We start from the raw sequence: 20,614 nt of genomic DNA, 5'->3' as shown, positions 1-20,614 counted from the left end.
AAAGCCTAGGTCTAGTTGGGTCTACATATATATACATATATGTAGAGCCTAAGCACAAGAAAACTAACAAGGCTAAAACCAGGTTACTACCATAAAACATGTTTTATGAAATTAAAAGAAATAATACATATATAGATTGTGCAACACATCACAAGTTAGAGCTTCTGGGATTATAAATGGAGAAATTAAATGGAATGGTGTAAAGCAAATAGTTTTGACAAAAGTAGTTTGGCAAATCACCTTGTGTGCCCATTGCTTCCCGGTTTTTTGAAACTCTTGATTGCAGGAGATGGTTTAAATGTTAGCATCGATAGTAAAACAGATATAATTCAAATGCACAAAAATGAAAAAAAAAACGACCTTTACAGCTTACATGTTTTAATTAACGTCCACAAAATCCACATATGTCAGGATCTTAACATCTGATTCTTGAATTCTGATATGGTACAATGCATGAATAAATGACATCTTTGGGATTTTCCAAGTCGTGGTGGTTTTATCTTGAGTACGCCTTCAAATTTAACATAAACGATGAATAAGCTACTCTATGAGACACAACTTTAACATGGATTCTTCATTTATGTACAGTACTTGTAATTTTTAAGCATTATAGTTGATTTTTGGCTGAAAAGTTATGTATTGTGCTATCAATTTCAAAACTCAAATGAAAGTAAGAAGATCAATAAAATATAGAAAATACCTGTTACAATAGTTCTTCGTGAATTGGCTTTTTGAGGACTTCAGAGCCTCTCAAAAAAGCAGCAGAGGAGATTCCTGCTGTGGGTAATCACACCTCCACGTGGCACAATGTTTGGTTTTTTGAGGTTTGTATCTCGGATGTAAAACCAAACGACTCAAGAAGCTGTCTTGACCCACAGATACTTAGACCTTTCAACAAAAGAATGCTCCGTGGAAGATGACTTATACAAGTACCTTTTATATGCAACACTTGTAGACATTTCATGTTACATATGCTGTCCGGGATATCTTGTAGAAACTTACACTCGATCAAGTATAGCTTCTCTAAACATTCCAATTGACCAAGATCCTCCGGTAACTTCTCAAGCAACGGACAATTATTGAGTTCGAGAGATTTTAGATGTTTCAACATACAAATGCTATCTGGAAGATGTTTAATATTTGTAGACAACAAACTTAGCTCCTCTAGACATTCTAACTGGTGAAGGTCCTTGGGTGCCTCTGGAAAACTGCCTTGGAGTTTAAGCTTTCTTAAATTTCGCAACCCGCAAATGCTTCTTGAAATCCTATTAAAGTTTGTGCAAGCACAGAGACCAAATGAAATAAGCTCCTCAACATTACTACTTAATGAGGGGGGACTTTTTTCATAAAAACATGCAAACTGAAACTTTGGCAACTTATTATGTGGGTGAATTGGGCATATTTCTTGGGACTTGGCAATCAAATGTAACTCAGCTAAAGGACCAACCTGATCCGATTCATCCACACTACGATAAGTAAAGGAACTAAACCTCAAACAACCAGTTAAGCTTAAGTAGACAAGCCCTTTTACATACCCAGCTGGAGCCTTAAGTTCTACCAAATTAGAACAATTTGTAAGCTTTAATGTCTTAAGATTTGGAGTCAGCCTAAGGTCAGCGCTCCTCAACTTTGAATGGCTAATATCGAGATATGCAAGCCTTTTATAGGAATTGACCATAGGAAGTTCTTCCAAATTATCACAATTTTGAAGATCTAAATGCTCGAGATTTGGAGTCAGCCCAATGTCAAGGGTCCTCAACTTTGAATGGCTAATATCGAGATATGCAAGCTTTTCACATGTATCGGCCATGCTAAGCTTTTCCAAATTGTCAGACTTTTGAAGATCTAAACGCTCGAGATTTGGAGTCAGCCCGATTTCAAGGGTCCTCAACTTTGATTTAAGGAGTGTGAGGGATCTGAGATTTACACATCCATCAATCCTTAAAACCTCGAGATTTGACGCATGCCTTAGGTCAATTCTTCCCAAATTTGCATTACTAAGGTTGAAGGATCTCAACTTTAGACATATACTAGGCATATGAAGTTCTACCAATTCATCACAATTCTTAAGAACTAACAGCTCAAGATTCACAGCCGGCCTAAGATCAAGGCTCCTCAACTTCGAAAAACTGATGTCGACGTATTTGAGCTTTAAACATCCAGCACCCATGTCAAGTTCTACCAAATCATTAGATCCTCCAAGACTCAACTTCTCGAGATTTGGAGTCAGCCTAAGGTCAAGGGTCCTCAACCTTGAATTATAGAGGTCCAGGAATTTGAGCTTGTTAAGAACCTAATATAAGCAAAAAGAACAAGATGAATAGTTGAATATCTGTGTAACAAAGTGAAGATCAATGTATATTTAACATTATAATGAATCATGCAAAACAATAAATCAACCACAAGTCTACCTTTCTTTCTCCCCCTTCCCAAAGTTGTACGATTTCGCCGTGAGCTATCTCAAGTGAAACTAAATTATCTGCTTGAAATGTTCTCGGTAAAGATCTAAAAGGGTAATTATTCCAACGTAGATATTGTAAAGCATTCGGAAAGTATGGGGCAAATTTATTAAATTTCCAATTCCAAGGAAAACGATCAAATATATTTGCACGGATGTTTTTCTCCACATGCACGTCAAGAAATCTAAGTTGCTTCATCTTTCTAAGACCTTGCATAACAATCTCCGGGTTGAGCTTCTTTGTGCGTAATTGTATACATCTTGTTGCGTCAGTACCCTGCAATCACAGTCAGCATAAAACTTGTATTGTAACAACTAATAATTAACATGTTAGTTTTTTCCAACTTACAAATGCATTTGATCATTTAGAACATTCATAATGGAGAGTTCAATGGGAGAGTTGAATAAGATGACAAGTCTAGTTGTCATTCAATGAATTCAAATCTATCATTATGAGATATTACATTGGCATTCAATAACCATCGAACTCTTCAATAAGAAAAAAAAACTTCATAATTCTTAAATAAATATTATAAATTAGTTTTGGTAATATTTCATTGAACTTTGTAAAGTTGAGAGCATGCATTATAGGAAAAAAATTGTAAAGTTGTATGAAATGTAAAATGATGATGTGATAATCCATTAAACTCTATGAAGTTCAATATACTGTGGATGTCCTTACCAAGTCATTAGCCAATATATATTCAATTTCGTCATCAATCCATAATCGGCTATGTTGGTTAGGCTTATCAGGGTGCAAACGACGAACGATATTCCAACCCATTTCTTCAATATGGTCATGCATGCCCACACACTCATAACCCATAGAATTTTTATAAAAAGTTATGAGAGATTTTCGCTCAAGAACTTTTAAATCAAGCTTTGCATAATCTTCGCAACTTTTAAGTGCTTCGATTGCATAGTCTTTCGTCTCACCTTTCAGCAAGCATACAACATCCAGAAACATTTCCTTGTAATCCTTCTCGAGACCACTATAGCTTAATTCCAATTTTTTTGAAGTCTCCTCCAACGGAATTGTTTTTAATTCTTCTAGGGTGTCTTTCCATCCACGCTCATTAGCACCGTAGTTTGCACCGAGATTTAAACCCAATACTCTGATCACTAAGGGAAGACCTTCAGCATAATGTAGAACTTTTCTTAACATTCCTTTGTGCTCTTCACTAATTGGAATATCTCGCCCATATGCATGCCTACTGAAGAGGCAGACTGCTTCTTCATCCGATAACAACTTGACATTATAAATCAACTTCACATTGTGTTTTAACAGCACTTGTTCATCTCTAGTTGTAATGATAATTCTACTTCCCTTCCCAAACCAGTTAGGCTTACCAGCCAAAGCCTCAAGTTGTTCTACACAATCCACATCATCTAAAACAACAAGAACCTTTGTCCTAGACATCTGCTTCATCAGTCTTTTCTTGTCACCTTGTATATTTATGGTGATGGGATGAGCATTTAAGACAACATTCAAAAGGACTTGCTCCTGTAATGACTTCAAACTGACAGAACATGAATTTTCCCTGACATTCTCAAGGAAGCTGCAACCTTCGAACTTAGAGTATATCTGATTAAACGCAGCTCTGGCCAAAGTTGTCTTCCCACAACCACCCATCCCTTTGATCCCTACCATCCGAACATCATCAAACCCAACTCCTAAAAAAGATAAGACTTCGTTGATCCTGGTTTCCATGCCTACTAAATTGTCATCAATGATGAGATCGTTGGAAGGTAACTTTAGTAAAAGATCTTCTATAATTTTTTCAATGAATTTAGCTTCATGCCTGTATTGTATGTAAGAGGATTCAGTTTGCTTACTCAAAATCCAACATGTACAATAACTTTCAGATCTATAACATACAAATAATGTACATTAATATATAAATAATAACATACTCATATAATCACATATATGTTTAATCTTTCGACAAGACTCGAGATGGAGTTAAAAACTTGACAATTCTGCATGAGATGCCATGGACCCTACTTACAAGTTACTTCCAAGAGCATTAATCCTAGTTTAGAAAGAATAAAAAAATGCAAGAATATTACTGAGATATGATGAAAGAATTGTAGTAATTACGGCTGAATCATGACTAAGCAGAAACCTCAAATACCTCTTATTCTGAAATTATGAAAATATCGGAAACAGGGACAGATCTGGAATTGAAATGATTGGGACTTTTTTTTAGTCCTGTCCTGATTTTGGCCAAAACAGCAGCCGCCATAGAGGAAGGTGGGCAAAACCCATTGCTTGAGTCGGATTTTTCAGAAATCCGAAGTCGATGCATGGTGGATGTGTAATGCTTAATGTTATGATCGATGTTGATTAGAACAAAAAAATGGCCAAAATCGATGAGGAAGACTAGCATCATTTCGTGTCAAAATAAAAGAATATTGGAGAGAGATATACGATAAAGGTATTACCCATCAACCGTGTTCTTCAACTCCCATCCAGCCAGAGTGGCTGCTTCTTTCAGAGCATCTCTCCATTTCTCGGCAGACTCTTCCTTTTCATGTTTAGCAAAGGCTTTTTCAACTGCCCCGGTTTGGTGGCGGACTTCGGTGGGTTCCACGTCATAGAAGATGGGGTAAGCAATACGCTCGTTAGTCTTGTGACATTCCATTATCTTCACAAGCTCATCCAAGCACCAAGATGAGGATGCATAGTTTTTGGAAAAAACAATGATGTAGAACTTTGAATCTTCAATGGATCTAATGAGTTGTTCACTGATCCGTTTTCCCTTCTCGATTTTTTCGTCATCCTTGTAAGTAGATATCTTTCTCTGCTCAAGAGCAAGATAAAGATGATCAACGAAATTCTTACGGGTGTCTTCACCCCTGAAGCTTAAAAACACATCATACTGAAAGCTGTGAATAGGTGAAGTTGAAGAAGACGCCATTGAAGACGTGCTTGAAAGATATATAAAGTCGAAACTTAATTGGGAAGAGTTTATGCGAAATGATTGCAAAGAAATTTGGATGAGATGAATTAAATCAGCCTCAGAGCATATATCAAGAAGTCAACGGTTGTAGGTGTATGTAACATGAAGTGATGTGTTGGTCCAGAAAAAAATAATATAATTTCCGACCATCTTTTAAAAATATGGTTTTGTTTTTGTATGGGTGCTTCACAGTGCTAAGATAAATCAAATTAATTATAGTGGTAGGTGTATGTAACATGAACGTGACGTGTTTGTCTAGAGAATCCCCACCACAACTACTACTACTAAAGATCTATTTGTTTTAAGAATCATTATATTACTCATAACATAACATATGATTTTTATAAAATCATACAAATAACAAGTAGATGTAAATTAAATATTAATAAAAAGCGGAATCTTCATAAATTGTCGTTGTGGTTTTCAGGAATATTAAGTTTAGTCCATAATTTTTTTCAGTCTCATGGAAGGTTCTTGTGATTTTCATTTTAATTGTGGTTGGTCCCTTTCCTACCTAAAAATAATTTTATATAATTTTTAATTTTTTAAAATATTTCTTTAACTGATTTTAACATTAAAAAAAGAAAAAGAAAATAATAAACCCTATTAAAACTACCCGCCCCACCCCGTCTTCTTCCCCGCCACCATCATCTTAAAAAACACCCTCCTACACCCCTTCTTGAAGCAACTAACACCACTAGGTCTTCGTCTCCATCTCAAATCAAATTGTAGGTGGGTCTCGAATTTGATTTCCAAGTAGTAGTGTAGTAGTAGTAATCAACATTTGTTACCATATTTGAATCAATGAGAGGTTTATTACAACAATGTTGTACTTTACAGTCAGCTTTCTCTTGCTAATTGCATTCTTGTTGTCGGCGGCTGTCGATTAGGTGGTTGCGGCGACCTTTGAGAAAAAGATCATGCTTCAATTCAAAGGTAACATAACAAGTGACCCTTACAATAATTTGGTTTCATAGGATTCTAGTACCTATTAGTGTAGAGATCATAACGGTGTGTTTTGTGATTCTTTTGGAATGTATATAAGATTGTGTTATGGAACACTAGCTTAGTCGGTGTGTTTTCGTCAACATTATCATAGTTGAAATTGTTAAGGATTTTCACCCTCATTGCAAAAGGATTCACCAGAAACATACCACTAGAGTTTCAAGAGCTCACCGGTTTATGGAAGATCAATGTCAACTTCGAACGCTTTATCTAGTCCGATCCCTAATTTTTTAGGGGATTTGCCTAACATTTGGTTTCATTATTTTTACAAAAATGATTTCCAAGGATAGATTTCGTCAACTTTTTTTAAAATCTGTGAAAAAACATAGTTCATTTCACTCTCCCATAACAATATCTCCGATACAATTTTGATCATCATTAACAACTGCTTGAATGCAACATCCGAGTTCCGATTATGTTTTTTCATTCTTTAATTGGGGGGGGGGGGGGGGAGGGTGGGGGGTTATAGTCCATAAGAAATTAGAAGGATGGGGTGAAGCAGGAAGCCATTAATCACATTTGCTGAAAAATCTGAAAATTTTGAATTTATCGGAAAGGTCGCGAAGCGCCCTTTAAAAGTCGCGACATGCCCAACCCATTGGGCTCAAAGTTTTTATTAGGGTTTTGGGACTATTTAAAGGACACTAACCCCTAGGGTTTGATCATTCTCAACCTCCAACACCCTTAGAACATTCCTTGAAAAAACCCTAGCCTTATTCTTCTTCGTCTTGAGTTTTTGGACCATTTGTGAAGCTTATTTCTCCATTTTTTTAGTGAAGCTTATTTCTTCATTTTTTTAGTGAAGCTTGAAGATCAAGAAGTTTCTCTTGTTGCATAAAAGGAAGATTCAAGTTTAGATCTAAAAAATTTGTATCATTTATGGACCTTTGTGAGTACAAAGTTTCTTACTTACCTTTTGGATCATTAGATTTTGTTATTTGTTACTTATTGCACTTTTTGGTCCATTTTGCTTGTGTTCAACACCTTTTGAGCACTTTGAAATGTCCCATGGACCTTTTGGACTAGGAAAGGTAGGATCTTTTTCCTTCCCATTAAGTCATGCAAGTTGTATGGTCCTTTAAGTTATTTTTAAGTATTGAAGTTTAGATCTTGTATGACTGGAATTAAAGTTGGAAACTTTATCCATTAATAAATTGTTAAGAATCACATCTGAGAAGTGGAGCCTCGACCTAATAGATTAAGTCGAAATTACCCTTTAGAATTGTTGGATCTATATGCTCAAGAATCATTATTGAATGATGTTGCTAATAACATATGATCATATAAGGTTATACCTTAATCAAGTTAGTACTTATTGAATATTTATTAAGTGTTTGATTATTAATAAATAAATTTAACTCTTGTATTTAATTACAGAATAATTATTGTTTTATGAAAAAAATAATAAAAGTAAGAACAAACTAGTTAATATATCATATGGTATGATTAATAAGTCATGTACAAATGTTTTGGACATATTGGTTAACTTTAGACTTACTAGTTGGTTGCCTTTATCTAGTTGGAGAAACTAAATAAAGATTTTTTCTCTTACTCTTGCTTGTGGACGCAACTTTTAAAGGGTATGTGAGGTTGCTTGTCAGCCTCCCTCCTTTGTTCCCCATGCTTACTTTCTAGTCTTTACTTTACATTACTTTATGTATATTCTTTTTGACTTGCATGGGATTGTATAAGAAAGTATGTTGCTTTTTGAAGTTAGTCATTTGTGTTTTTGGTGCCACTTTGTGTTTCTCCTGTAGTGCATATTTGTGTTAAGCACTTAAAGGCTTAAGAAAACTCAATATAAAAGAAGGGAACTAGCATTCCAAAGTGTCTTAATCTTTGAGGTGGATATTGTTGGATTAGTGTCTAAGTCCATAACTATATTTGGTATGTACTTGACCCAGTTGTCGCGTGGTCCTTTTGGGTTGCCTTCACACTGGTGACTATACAGGATGACTATTGAGGAGAGAGGCTGATTTATTGTTAAGAATAATAAATTAGGGTATAAATATGATTTTTTAATATATTATATGAATAATATATTAATTTGGAATCATATTATTAATTAGTATTTAATCATAAATTAATTTGGAATTAATTTTGGGATTAAAGGAACTGATTAAAAGTGCAGGGGCTGTTTTGTAATTATTTAATAGTTGAGGCTTAGGCCAATGGATCACCTTATTAGACAAGGGCCGAAAATCCTAGAAAGCTCTAGGAGTTTTCGTCCAAGGCTAAATGTAACATCCGAAATCGCAGGTATGTTAATTATGTGTTTATTTTAAGATTAATTGAGAGACTCGACGAGTTGAGAGTCTAACTCGTCAAGTAGGGTCGAGTTGACCACGTGGGATTAGTGGTCTACTCGACGAGTTCGAGAGTCGACTCGCCAAGTAGACGCTGAGTGGTGAAACCCTAAATCCTCGGATTTAGGACCTATTTAAGGGCACTTATAGCCTCATTTGCGACGCACCTTCACAGAGAGTAAACCCTAACGTCCTTTTGAGCTAGAGAGTGTGAAAGGAGCTAATTTTGGGGTCTTTTGGTACATTCTTTTGAAGAGGAAGGGAATGATTCTTCAAGGAACAAGAAGGGGGCCAGTGGATTAGTGTTATTTCGTCCAAAAGCTTCTGGAGAAGGTAAAAAGTTCTCACCTTTCTCCTTGTGGTGATTAGATCTCATGTTTTTGATGAATAGGGCTTTCTATCACCTTTTTATTGAGATACGAGTACATGGAGTCCCTTTCTAGGTCTATACTTCAGATCTGGACCTTCTGAGGTCCATAGGGTCCAAAGGCTCAAGCTTTATTCAGTCACTTAAAGAGTTATTGTGTTTTGGTGCCCTTGTTGGAGTTATAATGGCATTTAGAGCAATATATGCCATGCTTGGTCATAAAGATCAAAACTTTACGTGACTTTTGGACCTTAGGAGGCTAGATCTAGGGTTTGGAGTAATGGATCTGACTTTGAACGTCTGAATGGGAAATTTGATTGAGTAAACTCGCAGATTCCATGAGCTGACTCAACGAGTCGGTTCGGGTCCGTCCTGGTGTTCGCGGTCAAGCGATAACTCGTCGAGTTGGGGGTCAACTCGACGAGTTGGGTGGAACCTTCACGAGACTTCTGAGGATATGAGTGGACTCAACGAGTTGCACGAGTGCACTCGATGATTCGGGTCAAACAAGGACTGTCGACTCGAGTCCAACTTCTGTTGACTTTAAGGTTGGGTCAATCGTGAGTAATGGAGACCATGGAGGGGTAAAATGGTCTTTTACCCACTTCCCAAGTAGAGAGAGAAAGAGTAACCTTTGGTTACTTAGAGTTGAGAATTTGAGTATTGATTAGAGATATTTACCTTATGTGTTAAGCGGTGGCTAGTTCGAGATTCAAGTATGAGGATAACTGCTTGCTTGCTTCGAGGTGAGTCTTCTCACTATATATACCTTGAGTAGGTAATCTATGTGTGACCAGAGGGTCTTATATGCTTATATTGTGTATTATGATATCCTGCATTATTTCTTTATGATTTATGTTATGTATTATGCTGAGTTTACTGAGTTAGGACCGGAGGGTCCACCTGAGTATGGGACTGGAGGGTCCCACTGAGACACATTAATCGGAGGGTCTTACAGTGATATAGCCTCGAGTGGCTATTGATCTATGTGTGTGGTATTTTGGGGAACTCACTAAGCTTCATACTTACCGTGTTGTGTGTTATGTGTTTCAGGGTTTCTCAGGATCACGGGAAGGCACCGGCTTGATTGTACACACCAGTGATAGAGTTATGTTTTGGGGATTCTGGGTTTTAATCAAACAATTATGAAGTCGTGATTTGTAGATTAAATAAACGAGATTTTTGTGAAATGTGTTATGAGAATATTATGATTTTAAATGAAAATTTTTTATTCGAAAATTTACGGTGTTACACTAAAGGTAAGGAGTCCATGGACTTGCTTAGGCCCTAAGCTAAGGGATTAGGGTTTCCACCCTGAAACCCTAGTTGGCCTCAAGTATAAATAGACCCGTAAGGCACTATAATTCGTGAACCCCTTGGAGAAACCCTACTAGATCCGAATTTTGGTGCTTGTTACCCTTCCTCCTCTCTCTTATATTCATCCTCTCACTCAAGTGTGTTTGTGAGCCACTAAAGGTACTACACTTATGGTACTTGCTTTCAAGAGCTAAGGAAATTCAAGGAACTGGTTCCTATTGCTATATAACAACATAGGTATGTGTTCTATTCTAATATGTGTTTTTCGAAAATAGTAGATGCATGCTAAGTTTCCTTTTGTGTTCATAAAGTTGTATGCCTAATAGTGAAAACATAGATCCAATTAGGGTTGCATGCACACATAGGATTGTTTGTATAAAACCCATCAGTGGTATCAGAGCATTTGGTTTTGTTTTCAATTAGATTTGATACAAGAGTATGAACATGACAAATTAGGGTTTATGGCTAATAAACCCTAGGGCTTGGATTTTCGAAATTAGGGGTCCAAAACCCTATTTTTCGAATTTTATTAGGGTTTCTTAAACCCTTTACTTAGGCATCAAGATTGCGAAATTAGGGTTGTCTAACCCTAGGGTTTCGAAAATGCCTTATCCCCAAGATAAGATTCCCAAATTTTAGGGATTAGGATAATGCCATCTTTTGTAACTATCCCTTTAATTGTTTAAATAGATAATTAAAGATCCTTGAATTATCTCATCCCAAATTTTCGAATTTTAGGGGATTAAGGGATTAGGTTAAATTAATTGTTTAATTTAATGGATAATCCTCCAAGATTTAATAATTTAAATTAATTGTTTAATTTTGGATAATTATTAAATCAAAGTTTTAATATTTAAGATTTTTTAAATTAAAAGGTTTTAATTTTCGAAAATTTTAAATTTGATTAAAAACCTAGTATATTGAAATGTTTAAAATACACCCTTATACTATTATAATATTATAAGATTAATATATATATATATATATATATATATATATATATATATATATATATATAAGATTAAACTAGTCTTACCGTTAGTAGGCCTCATTCACGAAGCTAATCTATAAGGGGGGTATAAGGTTGCTACCTATAAAATGGCCGTTTAATGCGTGTCCACTCTCACCCACCGCTTCCTTGATTGGTGGATGGTCGTTAGTCGAACGGGTAGGATAGGGAAACTAATTCCTCATTAAAAGTATAATGATTAATAAAGTAACTAAATGCTTTTATAAAATTCCCAATCTTAGTTACTTTAGGAAAAATGTGAAAATGATGTTATTCCATGAAATTACACTTTGTACCATTGTGAAGTCGTTAGTGGAGTGTACGTGGATAACCGACACACTAATATGGACTAGCAAAGATGGAAAAGGGTGACTCGATGTTTGTCATAGATCAATGGAGCGTGTGTGGCTAACCAGCACATTGATTAGGTGATTGTAACATTGAGGGCACCAAGTACATTTGCATGGTTATTCACACCTTGTTTGTGATCCTCGGTATCCCAGTCACAAACTTGAAGGGCATATCAAGATTTAAACATGCCATTGAAAAGTTCAATGAATCTCAAAAGATCTAGGAGTTTTCAACACATTTAAAACTTAATTTCTTTTTCCTTTTTTCATGGTGGAAATTAGTGAATCATCATTCACTTACCTTCAAATTATTTGTTGTTTAGATTACGGCACCCTCTTCTAAATTGCAAATAATGTTGTTGGGACCAAGCCCTAATTTCTCATTTGGGTGTTTAATTGGGGATTATTATCTAATCAAACTTTGTCTCTTTTCCTTTTCAGATGTCTACCTCAAAAAACAAAACGCTTCTGGCTCTAACTCTTCCGACTCATTCTCACTCATGAAATTGTGTGGGAGGGTGATCTTCGATGGAAACAATTTTAATGATTGGATCCGCAACATACAAATGGTTATCTGCTACGAGAACGAGGAGTATGTCCTCAACAAGGAGCTAAAAGAAGTGGACGTCAGCACTGCTACTCCCGAGGAGATCACTGCCTTTGAGGCTCATGAGTGCGATGCTACGAAAGTCCATCACATCATGCTCGCGACTATGACTGTTGAACTCCAAAAGTCCTACGAGGATTTCTATCCCTATGAGATGCATCAAGATTTACTGGACAGGTACCACCAAAGTGCCAGGCAGGAGAGGTACGAGATCATCACTTTGATGATCACTACCAAGATGAGGGACGGAGAGTCTGTCATAACCCACCTGCAGAAAATGCAGAGATATCTCGACCGACTGCAGAAGTTAAATGTTAACTTCGATGAGGAGCTGGCGATTGATATCATTCTTCACTCCTTGCCTCCGTATTAGAACCAGTTCCGCATGACCTACCACATGAGCAAGGAGGATGTCACTTTGAGCAAGCTTCAAGGCCTGCTGAGGACTGTTGAGAGCAACCTCAAGGACAAAACTCTTGCATCAACTCCTACTGTTGGTGCCCCCGTCATGGCTATTGGGTAGGGGAAGGGTAAGAAGAGGAAGGCTCCCTCAAAGAGCCACCATAAGGGAAAGTCCCACGATGGTACCTCTTCTAGTGGAACCAAGGCTGGTCCCGCTGCACCCTCCTCCAACCCGAAGGATGCAGAGTGTTACTACTACCATGAGAAAGGGCATTGGAAATGAAGTTGCCTGAAGTATCTGCAAGACATCATGGATGGAAAGATAAAGCCATCTTTCGCATGTACTTATACTATTTAATCTAATAACTCATCACATGCTATTTTTTGGCTTCTTGATACAGTATGTGGTTTTCACATTTGTTCTGATTTGCATGGCCTAAGAAGTAGGGATGTGGAGCATGGGAAGATAAACTTGATCATGGGGAACAGAAGAGCGTCGCCTGTCACCAAGATTGGACTTTACTCTTTAGTGCTTAGTAGTGGGTTAGGGCTAGTTTTGAATAATTATTGCTATTTTCCAGAAATGGCAAGAAACATCATTTCTTTTCATGGTTTATATAAACAAGGTTTTAGATTTTTGTTTGATAATGAAAAAGTTTCTATTAATGTTTTCTTTAATGGTGTTTTCTATTTTGAAGCATTGCCTTGTAATGGAATATGTGAAATTGTGATGGTTGTAGATAACTTAGGAGATGATGTATTGCATATCGATTCTTCCAATAGTTTGGATAAATCATGCTTGTGGCATTATCATCTTGGACATGTCAACAAGAAGCACATAGCCCAACTCTAAAAGGATGGAGTGTTGGAGTCATTCGACCTTAGGGACGATGACGTGTGTGAGTCTTGTTTACTTGGAAAGATGACCAAGTCACCCTTCATTGGTTCTTTTGAAAAGGGTGAGGGTTTATTCGATCTCATACACACCGATGTGTGTGGGCCCTTTAGATCCACCACAAGGGATGCAAGCCACTTCTATCTGACTTTTACTGATGATTATAGCAGGTATGGATATATCTACTTAATCAAGCACAACTCAGAAACCTTTGAAAGGTTTAAAGAGTTTAAGCAAGAAGTGGAGAATCAGTTAGGCAGGAAAATCAAGATGCTTCGATCCGATCGAGGTGGAGAATACCTTAGTCTTTAATTCCATGACTACCTCAAGGAATGCGAAATCGTTTGGCAATTGATGCCGCCTAGGACATCGCAGTTGAACGGTGAGGCTGAGAGGCGTAATTGAACCTTGTTGGACATGGTTCGTTCCATGATGATTCGTGCTTCATTACCTATCTCATTCTGGGGGTATGCCTTAGAGATTGCCGCCCATATCCTTAACTTAGTCCCTACAAAGAAGATTGACAAAACACCTCACAGGATGTGGATAGGGAAAACTCCCTCGTTAGCACATATCAAGGTTTGGGGTTGCGAGGCTTTCATAAGACGAGAGACTCATGAAAAGCTCGAACCTCGTAGTGAGCGGTGTATTTTCATTGGCTATCCACAGAAGTCCTTTGGCTATCTCTTCTATAGACCGAGTAACAATGTTGTCTTCGTTATGAGGAGAGGGGTTTTCCAAGAACGAGAACTCATAAGCCAAGAGGACAGTGCGAGGCAAATCGATCTTGAAGAGCTTCAAGAATCGAACGATGAGGGATCCTCTAATATTGGTGCTCAACCCGAGGAGGAAACTCCTATTGAACCGATTGACGAGTCCTTACCTCTTAGACGTTCCAGTAGAGTTAGTGTTACACCCACGTTTTATGGATTTCCTATTACTACAGAGGGTGATACGTTTATTAGTGATAGTACACTAGTAAATTTGGATGAACCTAACAACTACAAGGAAGCCATGGCAGGCCTGGAATCTGCGAAGTGGAAAGAGGCTATGGACAGCGTGATTCAGTCCATGTAGGACAACCAAGTTTGGAATTTGGTTGACAATGTGCCAAGTCGTAAGACGGTCGGGTGCAAATGGATCTTCAAGAAGAAGACCGACATGGATGGGAAGGTACACACTTATAAGGCGCTATCGGTTATGAAGGGATTTACTTAAACTCTCGGAGTTGACTATGATGAGAACTTTTCACTAGCTACGAAGATAAAGTCTATAAGGGTTATGCTAGCCATAGCTGTGTTTCGTGATTATGAAATATGTCAGATGGATGTCAAAACCGCTTTCCTTAATGGGAAGTTGGCTGAGGATTTTTACATGAATCACCCAGAGGGTTTTATCGATGCGAAACACCCTAATAGAGTGTGTAAGCTTGAGAAATCCATTTATGGATTGAAACAAACATCTCGCAGATGGAATCTTTGTTTTGATGAGAAAGTTAAAGATTTTGGCTTCCTACAAAGCGAGGATGATCCTGTATATATGTCAAAGCCAGTGGGAGTATAGTTAGATTTCTCGTTTTGTATGTCGATTACATACTACTCATAGGAAATGACATCCCGACCCTGGAGGAGGTTAAGTCCTGGCTTGGGAAGTGCTTCGCTATGAAGGACCTCGGAGAAGCTGCCTACATTATGGGAATAAGGATAGTGAGAAACAGGAGTAAAAGACTAATAGGACTTAGTCAGAATACTTACTTGGAAAATGTACTATAACGTTTTACTATGGAGAATTCCAAGAAAGGGGAGTTACCAAACCAAAGCAATACCAAATTGAGTAAGACTCAAAGTCTGAGTACCAAAGACGAGATAGCAGAGATGAGCCGAGTACCTTATGCTTCTGTAGTTGGCTCGATCATGTATGCTATGACTTGTACTCGCCCTGATGTCGCCTTCGCTTTGAGCATGGTCAGAAGATATCATGGGAACCCTGGTAGAGCACATTGGACCGCAGTCAAGAATATTCTTAAGTACCTTCGGAGGACCAAGGAATGGTTTCTTATCCTCAGTGGGAGTGATGAATTAAGGGTACGAGGGTATAGTGACGCCAACTTTCGAACGGACCGAGATAATTATCAATCTCAGTCAGGCTGGGTTTTTACCCTGAATGGAGGAGCAGTGACTTGGAAAAGTTCCGAGCAGGAAACCGTAGCTGATTCAACGTGTGAATCAGAGTACATAGCAGTGAGCAAAGCGTCGAAAGAGGCAATATGGTTGAAGAACTTCATTGGAGACCTTGGAATTGTGCCAGCCATAAAGGAGCCTATGGAAATTTTTTTGTGATAATGAAGGTGTGGCTGCATTAACCAAGGAACCGAGGGATCATGGTAGATCTAGACATATCGATAGGAAATATCACTTTATTAGACATCAGGTAGAAGAGGTAATCCTCGTAGTTAAGAGGGTATCGTCAGAAGAGAACCCAACAGATGCCCTTACGAAGGGACTGAGTATGGTTAAGCACTTGCAGCACGCTAGGAGCATTGGGCTGAAGGTCGATATTAGTTTAGATTAGATAGTTTCGAAACGTGTAATAGATAAATTGTAATTAACATTTGATGATTAAATAAAGGAGTATTATTTATAAGTAAAGTTACTATCTTGTGTTAATTATTTACCTATTGTTTCACTTTGCATGTTTTGACTTCCTAAATTATAAGATTATTCGAACAGTCCACAGTCACTCATACTTTGAAAGTAGGTATGAAAGAAGACTATCATGAATTGGCTTGTAGATTATTTAAAGTGTATTAGACATAGCAAAAAGTTTGATGCAACGTTCATGAGTACTTATGAAATAAGATTTGAGTATTGTAATAAACACACGCTCACTTGAATCACTTCATGGAATTGATCACAAGTGATTGTGAGACGATAATATCATATAGTCTTTAAACCTAGATATATGGTTTATTGTTTGCAAGTTGGTTGTACATTGATAATGCGTAAATGCATCAGTAAGTTGATGTTATAAAACACATTATTGTGTATGATTTAATGAGTGAATAGTAAATGCATATAAGTCAAACTTTATCTGTTCCTTTTATCCTAAGAGGGTAAAAGCGATATCTGGGCCCCTCAATGATTTAGTTTGACTTATGTGTTGCACCCGGTCAGGACTAAATTGATGTGTTCAATAAAGTTCTATGTCAAACAAATCATAGATCGAGAAACAAACTGCTGGGCAATAAGTATGACTATGTTCCATGTAATTGTCCGCACGATATCTTGAGAAAGGAGGACTATACGATCCCTTATCTAAAGGACAAGTCAGAGTTCGACAGCAGCTTTTGAGAGCTACGATTTCTAATCAGATTTTGAGTCATACTTGCATCTATAGTTATTAGACTTATCCAAGTCGGATACTGTCGGATTAATGTCTAAGTCCATAGATATATTTGGTATGTACTTGACCCGGTTGTAGCATGGTCCTTTTGGGTTGCCTTCACACTGGTGACTAGACAGGATGACTATTAAGGAGAGAGGCTGATTTATTGTTAAGAATAATAAATTGGGGTATAAATATCATTTTTAATATATTATATGAATAATATATTAATTTGGAATCATATTATTAATTAGTATTTAATCAGAAATTAATTTGGAATTAATTTGGGGATTAAAGGAACTTATTAAAAGTGCAGGGGCTGTTTTGTAATTATTTAATAGTTGAGGCTTGGGCCAATGGATCACCTTGTTAGACAAGGGCCAAAAATCCTAGAAGGCTCTAGGAGTTTTCATCCAAAGCTAAAGGATAACGAGTCCATGGACTTGCTTAGGCCCTAAGCTAAGGGATTAAGGTTTCCACCCTGAGACCCTAGTTGGCCTCAAGTATAAATAGACCCCTAAGGCACTAAAATTCGTGAACCCTTTGGAGAAACCCTACTAGAGCAGAATTTTGGTGCCTGTTACCCTTCCTCCTCTCTCTCATATTCATCCTCTCACTCAAGTGTGTTTGTGAGCCATTAGAGGTACTACACTTGTGGTACTTGCTTTCAAGAGCTAAGGGAATTCAAGGAACTAGTTGTTATTTCTATATAACAACAAAGGTATGTGTTCTATTCCAATATGTGTTTTTTGAAAATAATAGATGCATGCTAGGTTTCCTTTTGTGTTCATAAATTTGTATGTCTAATAGTAACATAGATCCAATTAGGGTTGCATGTACACATAGGCTTGTTTGTATAAAACCTATCAGATACTTGTAGAGAAGATCAAGTTTCTTATCGTTTGCCATCTACTTTAACACCCCAATTCCAAGTGGGTTCAAAGACTCTAAAAGTTATCATTGTAAAACATCCTATAGGTGTTTTAATATCATTAACCTATGTAAAATGATCATTTATGGGTTTGTTTTAAAATGATCTAAAATAAACAAGTTATTTTATAAATGCTTTCGTTGCCGATTCTAAGAAAAACTTTCTATTTTATGTTTCAAAATCCATCAGTGGTACCAGAGTTATCTTTTATATGCTAGAATGGTTTTTTATGTTTGATGATCTTTGCTTTTTGGAAGACAAGCATGGATTTCTTTTTGCTTTTTCGATGCATTTTAGCTATATAAAAGTTGCCTTAGAAAAAACAAAGTGTTGTTTATTTAATATGCTAGATGGTGTGTATAAACAATCCGTTAGGACATTTATGGTTATTATTTGTTTATTCATATAATGATATAATAGATAAATATGTATTATTTCATTTATTCGTTCTTGTATGTAATAGATTAGTTTAGCCTAGTTTCTCTATTTTTACACAGATGCAACAAGATAGAGATCATGAAGACTGTAACGTCTCAAAAATCATAACAAATTTAAACTTTTCAAAACAACCCATTTACTAAAAAAAATGTTTACAAAACCATTGTTTCCAAAACATTATTTAAAATCAGAGTCTCCCAAGATCCAATCAGACATAAAAGCAAGGATGTGCATGGTCACGCCTTCGCCTTGCCACAATCACCTGAAACAATAAACTGAAACTGTAAGCACGAAGCTTAGTGAGTTCCCCCAAAGTACCACCACACACATAACAAACAACAACATGCATACAGAGCCTTCAGACTGACTAGAACACCGTGCCGACCTACAGATTATCTAGACCGCTTATAGAACCTTCAGCATGACTGGATCGCCTCATCTGGCCTTCAGCCTATCTGGACCGTTCTCCGGGCCTTCGGCCTGACTGGTCTGCCTCACTTCCTTGAGCTGGATTATCACATAAAGTTGCTAACTTTATGTTCATGCATGGCTAAATGAAGCTATTAAGCTTAAAAAGGACTTAAAAGTGACTTAATGCAAGTATGTGACCAAAAATCCCATAAAGCTTGCACCTTTATGCTTAAGGAGTCCAATACAAACTCAGATCTAACAAAACAAACCCTTAAAACTTCTTAACTCTTCAATCAACCCAAAAAGGGACCAAAAGCATAACAAAACAAGCTATAAGGAGATTTAAACATTTACAAGTCAAGTTATGAACTTGATACCTCAAAATATTGCAACAAGTGTGATGATTCTGGATCTATGACCTTCCTTCCAAGCAAAACAACTTAAATCTTCAAAGCTTCCATCACAAAGAGTAAAACAACCAGTAAAATCCTCTTAAGGGCTCAAGAACACCACCAAGGAAGCTTAAGGGACGATTTAGGGTTTTAGGAGGTTTGGGGTTGGTAAAGAGGCCAGCCCTAGGATCTTAAGGAGTTTATATATGGTGCAACACCCTAAATTAGGGTTTCAATATTTCTCACATATGCCTCGCATACATAAATGTACGCCCAGCGTACGTATCCGGAGTCCCGTCCTACCTCGCATCAGTACGCTAAGCGTACCATGTGGTACACCCTACGTACTTGCTTAGCAACCATTACGCTAAGCGTATCATGTGGGACGCCACACATACTGCCTAAGGACCAAAATGCAACTTTTATAAAAAACAAGGGAAATAAAGAAAAATACCAAGATTCAAGTGTTACAATTCTCCCCCACTTGAATTAGACTTCATTCTTGAAGTCCGCTGCCCCGAATAACTCCGGATAGTGCTCCCTCATCTCATCCTTGGGATCCCAAGTCCACTCCGAACCCTTGCAGTGCCGCCATTGCACCTTCACGAACTCGATAACCTTGTTCCTCAAGGTTTTCGTCTTCTGATCCAGAATCGCCACCGGTCTCTCAATATAATTCATCCGGTCATCCACCTGAATTTCCTCCAAAGGTACCACTGTGAAATCATCCACTAAGCATATTTGCAGCTGAGAGGCGTGGAACGTGCTATGAATCTGACTGAGCTCGGCTGGAAGGTATAACGATACGCAACCCGGCCAGGGCCGACATTACCTTCTATTAAACTAATCCTTTGCTTAGTGCCCCCAATTCTAAAGGTCCCCAATTCTAAACCTTTTTCTATTATAAACTACAAAAACGATTGTTATGCTGGATAAGGTGTCTAAGTCAATAAGTATTTCTGGTATGTACTTGACTCGACCCGGCATGGTCCATTTGGGTTGCATGGCACCATGCATTTGGATAGATTAAATGAGGGAAATAACACTTTTGGTTTGTTAATATATATTATAAGTTCTAATATATTAATAGTATTATTTAATTAGTATTGGTCAAGAATTAATTAAGTGATCAAAAGATAACTAATTAAATATATGGGTTGATTGTGTAAATCATCCATAACTTATATAGTGGGCTAAAAGGCTCCATGGATTATCAAGTTGGGTTAAACCCATAGGATGCTCCATGGATGCTCCATGGGAGTTACAAACCCATGGGTCATGGAAATGAAAAGTCATGACACATTAGGGTTTACATGGTGTAACCCTAGATGTGTCACACTATATAAGGATCATCTTCTCCACCAAAATCGGCTACACAA

General features: G+C 37.3%; 1 protein-coding gene across 2 annotated transcripts; it reads right to left on the bottom strand.

Annotated features, from left to right (window-relative positions):
• Nucleotides 1–212: 212 nt before the first annotated feature.
• Nucleotides 213–5,516, bottom strand: LOC145129991 (TMV resistance protein N-like). 2 transcript variants are annotated; one of them, XM_079064828.1, is made up of 6 exons: nucleotides 4,904–5,516; nucleotides 3,141–4,260; nucleotides 2,412–2,735; nucleotides 701–2,293; nucleotides 374–511; nucleotides 213–275 (listed from the first exon to the last, which is right to left on the bottom strand). In XM_079064828.1, the coding sequence occupies exons 1-4, from the start codon at nucleotides 5,377–5,379 to the stop codon at nucleotides 788–790; spliced, it is 3,426 nt and encodes a 1,141-aa protein (XP_078920954.1). In that variant the 5' UTR covers nucleotides 5,380–5,516; the 3' UTR covers nucleotides 213–275; nucleotides 374–511; nucleotides 701–787. The 2 variants fall into 2 exon arrangements, with proteins under 2 accessions (XP_078920954.1, XP_078920953.1); XM_079064827.1 differs by having other exon boundaries at nucleotides 213–511.
• Between the last annotated feature and the right edge of the window lie 15,098 nt (nucleotides 5,517–20,614).

Source organism: Lactuca virosa, chromosome 8 (assembly GCF_052849685.1).
Source record: "Lactuca virosa cultivar CGN04683 chromosome 8, Lactuca_virosa_CGN04683_v6, whole genome shotgun sequence".
NCBI lineage: Eukaryota > Viridiplantae > Streptophyta > Magnoliopsida > Asterales > Asteraceae > Lactuca > Lactuca virosa.
This window is presented reverse-complemented; position numbering and strand designations above follow the sequence as displayed.